This window comes from Schistocerca americana, chromosome 5, assembly GCF_021461395.2.
Source record: "Schistocerca americana isolate TAMUIC-IGC-003095 chromosome 5, iqSchAmer2.1, whole genome shotgun sequence".
NCBI classification, from domain to species: Eukaryota; Metazoa; Arthropoda; class Insecta; order Orthoptera; family Acrididae; genus Schistocerca; species Schistocerca americana.
Genome location: NC_060123.1, coordinates 97,075,313 through 97,088,600, shown reverse-complemented (window position 1 = coordinate 97,088,600; position 13,288 = coordinate 97,075,313). Strand labels below are relative to the sequence as shown.

At 40.3% G+C, this 13,288-nt stretch overlaps 1 protein-coding gene across 1 annotated transcript in view; it reads left to right on the top strand.

Moving 5' to 3' along the window:
- The window catches only part of LOC124615923 (synaptic vesicle glycoprotein 2B-like), a 252,280-nt gene extending 240,025 nt beyond the window's left edge, over positions 1-12,255 (top strand). Inside the window, exon 12 of the mRNA XM_047144107.1 lies at positions 11,886-12,255. Within this exon, the coding sequence (XP_047000063.1) occupies positions 11,886-11,941 (56 nt within the window). The 3' untranslated portion in view covers positions 11,942-12,255. The remainder of the gene's footprint in view (positions 1-11,885) is intronic.
- Positions 12,256-13,288: the final 1,033 nt, after the last annotated feature.

Below are 13,288 nucleotides of genomic sequence, written 5' to 3'. Positions count from 1 at the left end.
ATACATTTATTGTTTCCCTTTGCTAGAAAGGAAAAGGTGACACAAGGGACTGAAGTATAGCCACTCCAGTGGCCTCAGTCATAATCACAGAACAAGCAAAGAGATAATGCTGATCTATATATATTAATAACCTTTCCCTAGATACACATAATTGTTCAAATTTAATTGTGACCATACTTTGTCTGCTGCCCATAATTCAACTGCAAACCTTCCAGCCAAAATATTAGCAGCAGACAAAGTATGGTTATGTATGAATTCCCATAATCTTATGGATCAATTAATGCACTGTGAGAGCAAGAAAATTCAAACCTTTCCATTGTTTGGGCCAAAATGAACAAAATGGACAATGCTGATTTGCATATGTTAGGGACCATTTCTTTGTTTGAGTGCAAGATTTTCTTACTCTACCTCAATATATACCTCTATACTCTACAGACATGAGAACATTATGGCAGAGGATAATTCCCACTATATGATGTTTTAGGATTTTTCCCATTTGATTTGCTACAAGAAAGTAGGAAGAATGACTGCTTAAACGATTCTAGGCATGCTATAATAGTCTTACCGTATTTACTCGAATCTAAGCCGCACTCGAATCTAAGCCGCACCTGCAAAATGAGACTCGAAATAAAGGGAAAAAAAATTTCCCGAATCTAAGCCGCACCTGAAATTTGAGACTCGAAATTCAAGGGGAGAGAAAAGTTTTAGGCCGTACCTCCAAATCGAAACAAAGTTGGTCCATTGTAATATGAGACACAATTTAGGTCGAATGAATGACGATACAGCTACAGTAGTTTGGTTCGAGTCGTAAGCTTAGCAGTTAAGCTTTACCAGGTAGCCATTGCTATGCGTCAGGCACTCCGTCCGTATTTATACGGGTACCCTTCCTTTTTCACGTGCTTCGTCTGGTTTGAATCGATTGCTTATTTTGCTTTGATCTGATAAGTGCCGTTTTCTTTGTTATAGGTGTTTACGTCACTCTAAGCTGAAAATGCATTACTGTACTGTGTCATGCATTGTTTGACGCATTTTGATAGTGCGTGTTTATGGCCTGCCGCGGCTCGCGGCATGACTTGCTTTTGTGCGCGCTACCGCCGCTTAAAAAAAAAAAAAAGAGGAATCGTCTCATTAACGAAACAATGGCAAGAGACTGCTATTTGTTGTTACTTACACTGCTGCTTTCTTTGATAATGATCAACAAGAACCAAATAATAGACTGCGTATGATAGAACATGTTCTGAACGAGAGTATAGCGAAAATTTTTCTCCTTTTGAAAATCTTTGCGGCCGCTTCTTTAGTACATCAAATTCTGCACAGAAATTAGTCATCTTACATTTAAAATCTAGTCAGTTGCCGTGCTTCATTTCTGACTATCACTATTAGGCATAAGAATAATACGAATATAAACATGACACGATACTTATATTCTTCCGCGTTTGCTGTTGTCTCACTCTAGTTTCGTAGTTTATTAGGCAGACAGGATTTAAATGAGATAGCAGCAAACACGAAAGAATACATGACAAAATGTTTGTATTCGTATTATTCTTATGGTGAAGATAATACTGCATGTGATTCACATTTCATCAGGTTCCTATTAGCAACCATCTCTTCTCACAGGTAGGAAAAAACTCGGAACGTAGAGTTGGCCATATTGACAAACATCCCTAACAGTCTTGCCAGTCGGATTTTCGTAGTACATTGAAATTCTGCTGCATTCGAAGATGAACAATACGGAATTTGTATTTACTTCGTCCGATAATGTATGAAAATGCAGTGGTCGAAACTCGGGGCGGAGAAAAAAAAAGCTCGTCTTCTACCTTTTTTTTTAAATTGTTTTACTGATGCAGAGGTTTTGGTGCCAGTATTTATCTTTGTGCCCACAAAGTATGCTTGTGTAGCGCTACATATATTCGACGGCAGAAGTTAGTTGTGGCGGCACCTACCAACATTTTTCAGAACTTCCGCTTGCTTTGCACTCGATTCTAAGCCGCAGGCGGTTTTTTGGATTACAAAAACCGGAAAAAAAGTGCGGCTTAGATTCGAGTAAATACGGTATATCATACTGGTAACCCCTACACAAGTGAACATAGGGGATTGTAGTATATTCCTAAGTTCAAAATCTCTTGTTAGTCTATTTGGTATGGGCTGTATTTACAGTGTGTTGGGATACCAAACAAATAAAACAATGTTATGCAAAGAGCACAATTGAAATGTACGTACCGTACATGAAGAGAGACTCAGCTATAATGCTGTGCAGCAGCAAGAAAATGTGCCTCCATTCAGGCTCACTGGATGTTGCCATTGCACATCGTTTTACATGATTTCAGAGAAGTACATTCGTTATACTCAGGTATATAAACACTTAGTTCACATTTCGTAAAAGGAATTGTAGAAGATAAAACAGAAATGTTTGTTCTTCATGTCATATAATAAATGTAATGGGAAAGGAGGCTCTAATAAAACAAACATCTATTACAGAAAGAATTACAGCTCACTAATGCAAACATTACCAAAGATGGACAATCTGCTCATGCAACACACCCACCAGACTGGAATTCACAATAAATCGCAGGTACATGAGTACAACAAAATAAAAATGTCATTGGACATTACAGCACCACTGTCACATGTCATCCACATAAAAACAATAATTATAAAGTAACAATATGTTACAATATGACTCGAGATTCACCTCCATAAGTTATCAAACCTGATGACATCCTAATGCTGCCTTGAGGCACCATTATCCAAGCCCTAACCCATCCACCCCTCCTCATCAACCCCTCATGGCACCCAGACTAGCTGACCTTTTCCACTTGCCACATCCCTCATAGCTCCCATTCAGCACTCCTCTAAATCCAGAGCCGAAACAATCACAGAACACTGTTGTTAACCTTCCCAGCAAAATCCTCAACAACATAGAAGTTTCAGTCATATCCAAAGGTCTCATCTTCAGCCTTACACCCAAGTATAACCATGTTGGACATGTCAAAGACCTACTCTCCTTTTCCCAGTCATTGCAACAGAAACACTTCTTTGCCATTAATCCCTCCAACAAAACCAAGCTAATCCAACCAATGAACACTGCCTCTCCCATTTTGTACCGCCATCCAACCATCACAAACCCCCTCCCACTCTTACCGTACATCTAATCACTCCATGATCACCTTCGAGGAATTCTTTACCTCCAACTTGTGCTCCGCATCATTTCCCATGTCCCTTCATAAAAAAAACCATACTTTCAGTGAGAGAAAGGACACCCATGCACAGCCTCAAAACAGATTCTGACCTAATGACCCTATCTGCAGGCAAAGGTTCCATCACTGTCACCACGAATTGCAGTGACTACTTGGTGGAAGGCCTCCACCAACTGACTGACTCCTCCACTTATAAACTCTCCCAGACTGATCCCATTTCAGTAGTCCAACCTAACATCCAATCACTGCTTATAGCCTTAGCCCCTTCTTGCTAGAACCTCTCCCCAAATTCATTTCGCACCTCACTCCCATCACACCCCACACACTCACCTTCCACATGCTCCCCAACAACCACAAGCTCAACAATCTTGGATGCTCCCGTGTAGCTGGTTCTTGTGCTCCCACTGAAAGAATTTTGGCCCTCATTGACCAACACATCCAACCAATTGCCCAAAGCCTAGCCTCCACATCAGACACACCAACCATTTCCCTTCCAGGCTCTCCACCATCCCCATCCCTTTCCCTCTTGGTCCCTATTCATCACTGTTGATGCATCTTCCCTATACATAAACATCCCTCATGCCCATGGTTTTGCTGCTGTCTGACGCTACCTCTTGCAATGTACTTAAAGCTCAAAACCCACTACCTCATTCTTCATACACCTTACCATCTATATCCAAAACACAACTTCTTCTCCTTCGAAGGAAAGGTATACAAACAAATCTGCAGTGCAGACATAGGCATCTGCATGGCACGCTCCTGTGCCACCCTGTTTATGGGCCATCTAGAGGAAACCTTCCTGGCCTCCCAAAACCCCAAATCCCCGATCTGGTTCAGATTCATTGGTAATATCTTCATGATCTGGACTCAGGGCCAGGACATCCTATCCTCATTCCTTCACAACCTCAACAACTTCTCTCCCATCAACTTCACTTGGTCCTTCTCAGCCCAGCATGCCATCTACCTGGATGTTGACCTCCACCTCTCTGAGGGCTCCATCCACACCTCTGTCCATATTAAACCCACCAATCACCAAGATCACCTGCATTTCAAAAGCTGGCATCCCTTCCACACCAGAAAAATCCCCCCATACACCTGACCACCTGGGGATGGGATATCTGCAGTGACAGTGACCATGGTTAAATAACAAAATTCGGAAAATGCTGAGGAAGCAGATGCTGTTGCACTCTCGGTTTGAAAGAGAACACACAAATGATGACAAGCAAAGTTTAGTAGAGATTAGTGCATCTGTGAAAAGACCTATGTGTGAAGCATACAGCTACTACCACCATTATACCTTAGCAAAAAATCTGGCAGAGAACCTGGCCAAAATCTGGTCCTGTGTAAAATCATTAAGTGGGTCTAAGGCTTCCATCCAGTCACTTGTTGACCAGTCAGGTGTGGTAGTTCAAGATAGCAAAATGAAAGCCAAAGTTTAAAATTTCGTTTTCAAGAAATCATTCAGATGGGAGAATTATACAAACATACAATCATTTGACCATTGGACAGACTTCAGTGTGGACGACATAGTAATAGTCATCCCTTGTGCAGAGAAACAGCTGAAAGATATGAATGCAGACAAGTCACCATCGGAGGGAATACAAATTTGGTTTTACAAAGAGTACACTATGGCATTGGCCCCTTACCTAGCTCGCATTTATCATGTATCCCTCACAAAGTCCCAAGTGTCTGGAAAAAAGCACACGTGAAGGGTACATCAACAGATCTGCAAAACTACAGACCAATATCCCTAACTTCAGTTTGCTGCAGAATCCGTGAACTTATTCTCAGTTAGAATACAATAAATTTTCTTGAGACTAAAAAGCTTATGTTCTTTTATCAGCACAGTTTTAGAAAGCATCACTTGTGTAAAACTCAGCATGCCCATTTCTCATATGATATACTGTGAACTATGGATGAAAAGCAATAGGAACATTCCATACTTCTATATTTCTTGACACAGTGCCCCATTGGAGGCTGCTAATGAAAGTGCAAGCATATGGAATAGATTCACAGTTATGTGAGTGGCTTGAAGACTTTTCAGATCACAGAATTCAGATGTTGCCCTCTATGGCGAGTGTTCATCAAAGACATTGGCAGAAGTGCTCCCAAGAAGTGGTATATACATAAATGATTTGGCAGAGAGGGTGAGCAGCAGTCTGACACCATTGTTTGCTGGTGATTAGATTAGATTAGATTTACTTTCATTCCAATTGATCCGTAGTGAGGAGGTCCTCCAGGATGTGGAACATGTCAGAAAAACAACAATACATGACAAATATTTACAACTAAAACAAATAAGCTAATGTACCATTCCACAGGTCCCAAGTGGAATGATAGTCATTTTTTAATGAACACTAAGAGACATTTTACAAATACTAATGCACTGAATTTAAAATAACAAAGTTTTTTATTTATTTATAAGGTAATACAACTACTGTAATACTTATTTACAATGAACACATTACTGCACTGAAATGGTGCAGAAGTTAGATTATACTAAAACACACACACACACACACACACACACACACACACACACACACACACACACACAAATTTTCAATGAACACATTACTGTACTGAAATTGTGCAGAAGTTATGTTGTACTTATATACAAATCAGTTGGTTTTACTAAAAAATTCATCAATGGAGTAGAAGGAGTTGGCCACCAGTAAATCCTTTAGGCTTCTCTTAAACTGAATGTGATGTATGGGAAGGTATTGGTGAGTGACTGTAGAAGGATACAAGATGATTTAGACAAAATTTCTAATTGGTGCAGTGAATGGTAGCTAGCTCTAAATGTGGAAAAAGTTAATGTGGATGAGTAGAAAAAACAAACCCGTAATGTTTGGATAGAGCATTAATAGTGTCCTTATGACACACTCACATCATTTAAACATCCGCGCGTAATGTTGGAATGTGATATGAAATGGAATGAGCGTGTCAGAACTGTGGTCAGGAATGCAAATGGCCAACTTCAGTTTATGGGAACAATTTTAGAAAAATGTGGTTCATCTACAAAGGAGACTGCATATGGAATGCTGGTGTGACATATTCTTGAGAACTGCCTGAGGGTTTGGAATCTATACCAGGTCTGATTAAAAGAAGACATCAAAGCAGTTCAGAGGCATGCTTTTAGATTTGTTACCAGTAAGTTTGAACAACCCATAAGTGTTACTGAATGCTTCGGGAACTCAGATGGGAATCCATGGAAGGAATGTGGTGTTGTTTTTGAGGAACACTATTAAAAAGAAAATTCAGAGACCCAGCATTTGCATCTGACAGCCGAATGAGTCTACTGTCACCAACATACAGTGTGTGTAAGGGCCATGAAGATCAGATACAAGAAATTAGGGCTCATATGGAGGTACACTAGACTCTCACTAATCCAGCCATTCCTGGCACATATGGCTGCTGGATTAGTGGAATTGCCGGATTATTGAGTGTCTGAAATTTATTTTATTCATTTATTTTGTTTTTTATTTATTTTGAAAACACAGGGGATATAGTGTACTGTACTTTATTAAACCAAAATATATAATTTTAAAACATTTTAAATCCAAAAATACATTAATTTTCAAAGGAAACTAAGTCCTTGAGTGTATACTGTACATAATTATACAGTCGTATCACTCACTATGAAACATATCCCTAATTTTTAACTGTCGTAATGATGATATGCGACAGTGGCATGCTTTATCATGCAACTGCTTTTCAAGCATTACGTCAGTACTGCATGTATCTGGTTATTGCATAATGTGCTCCAGGAAGACCTCGGCAGCTTTAGCATCATCAGTGTGAGAAATCTTCATGCTCTCTCCTCGTGTGTTCTCTTCTTCATCACGTTCATCATTACTTTCTTGCACACTTTTGATTTTTTCTTCATCTGTTAAAGTTTGGTCTGTATCACAGTTTTCTCATTCAGCCACTTAGTAACATCTTCATAATCCATTTCTTCTCCTCCTGGAAGGTTGCAGAACATATCAGTGTACAAAGTAATTGATAATTCCGAATTGGGCCACAATTTTCTCCAGCTCTTCATTATGGTAGCACTCTCCCATGTGATATCCCATGCCTCGGCGCTTGGGAAACAACATCAGTCGTTTTCACTTTCTTTCAGCAAGGAGATGAGAAGTGACTGTCGATAATGACATTTAATTAATTCCAAAATTCCCTGGTCCATGAGCTGAATTAGGGTTGCCACATTGGTCGGGAGACCGAGCGCTTGTATATGTATACCATCGGGCTTTAGAGAAACATCTGAAGGATGACTGGGAGCATTGTCAATTATAGATAACTTTCAGTGGAAGATTTTTCTTCTTTAGCTCTTTTCTCATTACTGGTACAAACGTTTCATGGAACCACCAAGAGAATATTTGTCTGTCTATCCACGCTTTCTTCTGAGCACAATATTGCACTGGTAGAATATTTATGTCAGTGTGTTGAAAACAATGTGGATGTTGAGATTTTCCAATCACCATAAGCAGTAGTTTATGACTCCCATTTGCATTACAACATGCCATTAATGTTACACGCTGTTTCTGTTGCTTGTAACCACAAGTTTCCTTCTTGTTCTTGGCAGCTAATGTTTTTGAAGGAAGCATCTTGTAAAAGAGTCATGTTTCATCAGCATTATACAAGGCATCAGCAGTTAAATCTTATTCCTCTGTTACCTTCTGTATCTTGCTTACAAACTCATCAGCATCCTTATCATTAGCTGAGCAACTTTCCCCAGTGACTGTCATCTGCTGAATGCTATGTCATTTTTTCCAGTTCGATAGCCAACCTTCATTTGCTGCAAACAATTTACTACTGCCAAGTTCTTTGTTACATGCAGCTGCTTTTTAGTGAGAGTCTAGTGTATACTGCACTTGAAATCCACACTGTGCAGTGGTTAGTAAATTGTGAGACTCAGGCCACCATACCAGCCAGGCATGAATCATGTGTTCTATCAGTTTTCGTTGGTCTGTCGTCCGACTCGTCCTGTGTTTACCCAGTGGTGCGTGCTCCACCGCCGGCGGCTTCCCCGCCTGGCGGCTCCAATCCACAGCCCAAGGCGTTCCTGCAGTTGGTTGTGGTTACTACAGAGACGACAATGCTACTATGACACTGGGCGAATTCACAACCTCAGTGCTGAATTTGAGGTCACACATCTGCATGGCCATGTCCTTCACGGAGGGAGATCTAGCAAGAACAGTACTGTAGGTGCCAGATGGTAGAATGCAGGGTTTTGCAACTATCCAACAACTTATGAGTGACCGGGTAGGCACTTTTTCCTTTACCCGCATCTCTTGGACAGCCCGCTCATCAAGATAGATGGGACAATTTCGAGAGGAGGCGGTAGTCGCAACTGCAGTTGATACAGATGGTAGAAGGAGCCAGGCAATTGCCCTCACGCGCATCCCTACCATAAGTAATACATTTGGCCGGATGTTGACAAGGCATTCGAGTGTGGTTGAAACGATGACACTGGTAGCTGGTTCAGAGTGTACTGTCAGACTATCATAACTTAATAGCCTGCTTTGATCTTGAATGGAAGCACCACTCTATCAAAGGTGAGAAAAAGAGTGCATGTGGACTCTAAGGATGCATCTACCTTTTTGATCTCCCGATGAATGACAACAACACCACAGAGAGGTATGTTTGAATTTCTGCCTCGGTCAGACCATTGAGCAGCCTAGTGTAAATAACATCATGGGAAGAATTCAGAGTTCTGTGGGCCTCAACACAAACAGGATAGCTGTGGAGAAGCAAAGCTGCAAGCAACACAGTTGTTGTGCTTGATAATCAGAAGTAGCCTCCAAAAACAAAGTGCCATTGCGTAAACAAGAGCAAGGTTTCACAGGGCCAGCAATTGCATTAACACCTTTCTGAATTAGAAATGGATTTACTGTTGCAAAGGATTGACTGTCTTCATTGTGTGAAAACACAAGGAACTGTGGTGCAGCTGGGAGGGTCTTTGAATCGGAAGCTTCATTCAGTTTATGTTTTGTAGATGTGGACTGGAAAGATGATGATTGGCCCATTGTGAAAAAAATCCCCCATGGTTGTCAGAATCTCTGATGGCATGCTCCTTCTAACTGGGGGCGCCCCTCACAGGGGGGGTAACTGCCTTAGATGATTTTTCACAGCTCCGTAACACCTGACTGAGAGACCAATTGGCAATTTGGGAAGTTAGCAGCTTACACAGTCAGCCCTCTCTCGGCCTTGGCTGTGTCAGGGGGTACTGGCGAACCCTATCTGTCAACCCAGGGCTGAAAATTATGCGTTACCTAGTCACCTGTTACACATCAGGTGTGTGGACCAGCCTTCAGGAGGACACAGGGAGGAAGAAGGAAAAGAGGAGCCTCAAATGCTGAAGGGGAGGAAGCATAGGAGAAGGTGAATGAAGAAAGGAAAAAAAAGAAATGAAAAACAGTGGTGAGACTGTTCTTATGTCAGCTACGGAAAATGGAGAACATTCCCGAAAACACCCCAGACATATTCCCCAAGGGAGGGGAAAAAGAATAGCAAGAGGATAGACAAGCAGCACGAGAGGGAAAAGATGCTGCAGGCTGGTGCCCCAGGGTATCCAAGCACAAACAAATCCACCAAAGAGCAGTGAGCCTCCTGGAGGGGGGGGGGGGGGGGGTTACTGAATGTGTAACCATCTTTCTTTGTGCCTGTCTGCAACTCAAAATGTCATTTTCAGGGTGAGTAGCAATCTATCCTTTCCACAATTGTTGAGCATTCCTTTTCATATCTCTACAAATTGTTACACGTAGGTATTTGCAGGAGTTGACTAATTCAAATGCTTAACTATGTTTTCAATGTTCTTTTACAAAGGAAAACCCAGGAGAATTCCCCCAATTTAATCCTTGTACCACTGAAAAGGTGAGTGAAATCAGTATTAGTGTCAGTCATGCTGAGCAACAGTTGATATTGTTAAAATTGAACAAAGCTCCAGGGCACAAAGGAATACCTATAAGATTCTATACTGGATCTTTGGCTCAGTTAGCCACTCTTCTACCTATAATTGATTGTAGATCTCTCACTAAAAAAAAATTCGCCCAGTAGTTGGAAGAAAGAGTGGGACACACCCATCTACAAGAAGGGGAAGAAGTGATCTACAAAAGTACCGCGCACTATCCTTGACATCGATTTGTTGTACAGTCTTAGAACATATACTGAGCCCATACATAATGAGGTGTCTCGAAGAGAGTGACCTCCTCGACACCAGCCAGCATGGGTTCCTAAAACATCTATCATGTGAAACCTAACTCACACTTTTCTCACATGACACACTGAAAACATTGGATCAAGGCAGTCAGGTACATGCTGCATTTCTTGAATCCTGAGTCAGAGCTTGACAAGATTTCAAAGTGGTGCAAAAAGATTGGCAACTTGCTTTAAATGTCCAGAAATGTAAAATTATGTACTTCACAAAATGAGAAAATGTAGTATCCTTTGACTAAAATATCAGTGAGTCATAGACAGAACTGAACATCTCATACAAATACCTGGGTGTAACAATTTGTAGGTATATGAAATGAAATGCTCACATAGGCTCAGGTGTGGGCAAAGCAGGTGGCAGACTTTGGTTTATTGGTAGAATACTTGTGAAGTGAAATCAGTCCACAAAGAAGACTGCTTACAAATCACTTGTGTGACCCATTGTAGAATATTAACTGTGTAGGATCTGTACTAGATAGGACTAACAGGGGATATTGAATGTGTACAGAGAAGGTGGCATGAATGGTCATAGGTTTGTCTGACCCTTGGAAGAGTGTTACCAATATTTTGAAGAAACTGAACTGGCAGACTCCTGAAAATAAGTGTAAGCTAACCTGAGAAAGTCTACTAACCAAGTTTCAAGAACCTACTTTAAATGACAACTCCAGGAATAAACTACAAACCACTAAATATAACTCACATAGGGCTCATGAGTGCAAGATTAGAATAATTAAAGCATGTACAGAGGCATTCAAGCAATCATTCTTCCCGTGCTTCATACTTGAATGTAATGGTAAGAAACCCTACTAATTGGTACCACTTCACAGTGGTCTGCAGAATGTAGATGTCAGAGAATGTGGATGATAATTTTGTGGATCACCTCTGCTACCCTCCTTGTAGGCAGGAGTGACTTGTTTTCTTCCAACTATTAGCAACATCTTGTCCTCAGAGCAGGTGGTTCCCTCTCAGTCTGGGGTCTGAGGGATGTGCAATTCCTTTCTAATCTTCCCCAACCTCTCCCTCTTCCCTATCTGAGGAAGGAATAGTAAGTTCTGATGAATAGGAAAGTGTCACATATTTTATATGTGCCTATGAGTACTATTTTTATTTTGCCTCCTGAAGGTAAGCTCTGGCTGGCAATTCTATCACACAATGTTGTTGTTTTCTTGAGTGCATTTTTACTTTTATTTTTATTTTATTTTATTTTTATTTAGTAGGATATTTGTTAGATGACTGATCAGGTTGTTAAATGTTTCACAGACAATATTCATAATAAAGTCACCATTTAATATTTTCTGCATTAAGTACTGTATTCAGTTAAATTATGCAATTAATTTACTACTCCATTTATCTTTTCAATTAAATAAGGCTTTTAATTTAATACTTAGTCTATAAAATGTTGAGAATCTGATGAAAACAGAATTTCAGTTATAATATATCCACTTCTATGAATTGTTAATTAATTTGTTGCAGTGGGTGCTGGTGTCACACTGCTGCTCCCTGATACAGATAAAGCATCACTGCAATAGTACCTCAAGACTGACGATCTTAATGGTAGTTCACAGCAAATCTCCAACAGACACGAATCTGCTACATTATTTACCAGAAATCTGTGTGTGAAATGAAACAAACAACAACCAGCAGTTTCAAGGAGTTTTCTCTACCAATTTAAAAAATTTATTGTTTTCATTGTTAGAAAAATTTGAGAAAACTAATGTGAAAATATTAGAATGAATTTGTATTAGCAAGAAAGTAAATCTGAATTATATTTTTACACTGCTGTGGACTGCAGAGTAATATGAACCTGCCTAACACATTAAAACTATGTGGTGCCAATCCATAATTTGAAAATTCATCCTTATCTTTCATAGGTCTAATATTAGTCTGGCACACAGTTTAAATCTCCAAGGAGTGTGCAAGAAAGAAAAACAGTTTTGTACACTTTTGGTCACCCGATACATCATTTCCCCAATTATCCTCTCGTTCTTATTCTGTTTCACACTGAATTTGTCACCATCAAATAGCATTTATTCATATTTTGACAATAACTTTCATTCAGGATGAATTTTTCACTCTGCAGTGGAGTTTGCACTGATATGAAAATTTGTGGCAGATTAGAACTGTGTGCCAGACAGGAACAAAAACCCAGGACCTTTGCCTTTTGTGGGCAAGTGCTCTACTGACTACGCTACCCAAGCTCTTTACTTCGGCCAGTACCTCATATACATCTACGTGATTACTGTGCCTGACAGGGGGTTCAATGAATCACCTTCAAGCTGTCTCTCTACCGTTCCACTCATGAACGGCTCACAGGAAAAACGAGCACTTAAATTTTTCTGTGTTAGCCCTGATTTCTCTTATTTTATCATGATGATCATTTCTCCATATGTAGGTGGGTGGCAACAGAATGTTTTCGCAATCGGATGAGAAAACTGGTGATTGAAATTTCATGAGAAGATCCTGTCGCAACAAAAAACACCTTTGTTTTAATGATTGCCATTCCAATTCACATATCATGTCTGTAACACTATCTCCCCTATTTCGCAATAATACAAAACGAGCTGCCCTTCTTTGTACTTTTTCGATGTCATCCGTCAGTCCCACCTGATGCGGATCCCACATCGCACAGGAATACTCCAGAAAAGGGCAGACAAGCATGGTGTAAGCAGTCTCTTTAGTAGATCAGTTGCACCTTCTAAGTGTTCTGCCAATGAATCGTAGTCTTTGGTTTGCTCTACCCGCAATATTGTCTATGTGATCATTCCTACCTTAACAGAAGTTCTACATAACTCGTAGTACTCACAATGTTGGAAGAAAGCGTATTGTGTAGATGTAGCTTAGTGACAGCCAGGGAGATGTTTTTTCACTCTAACTTT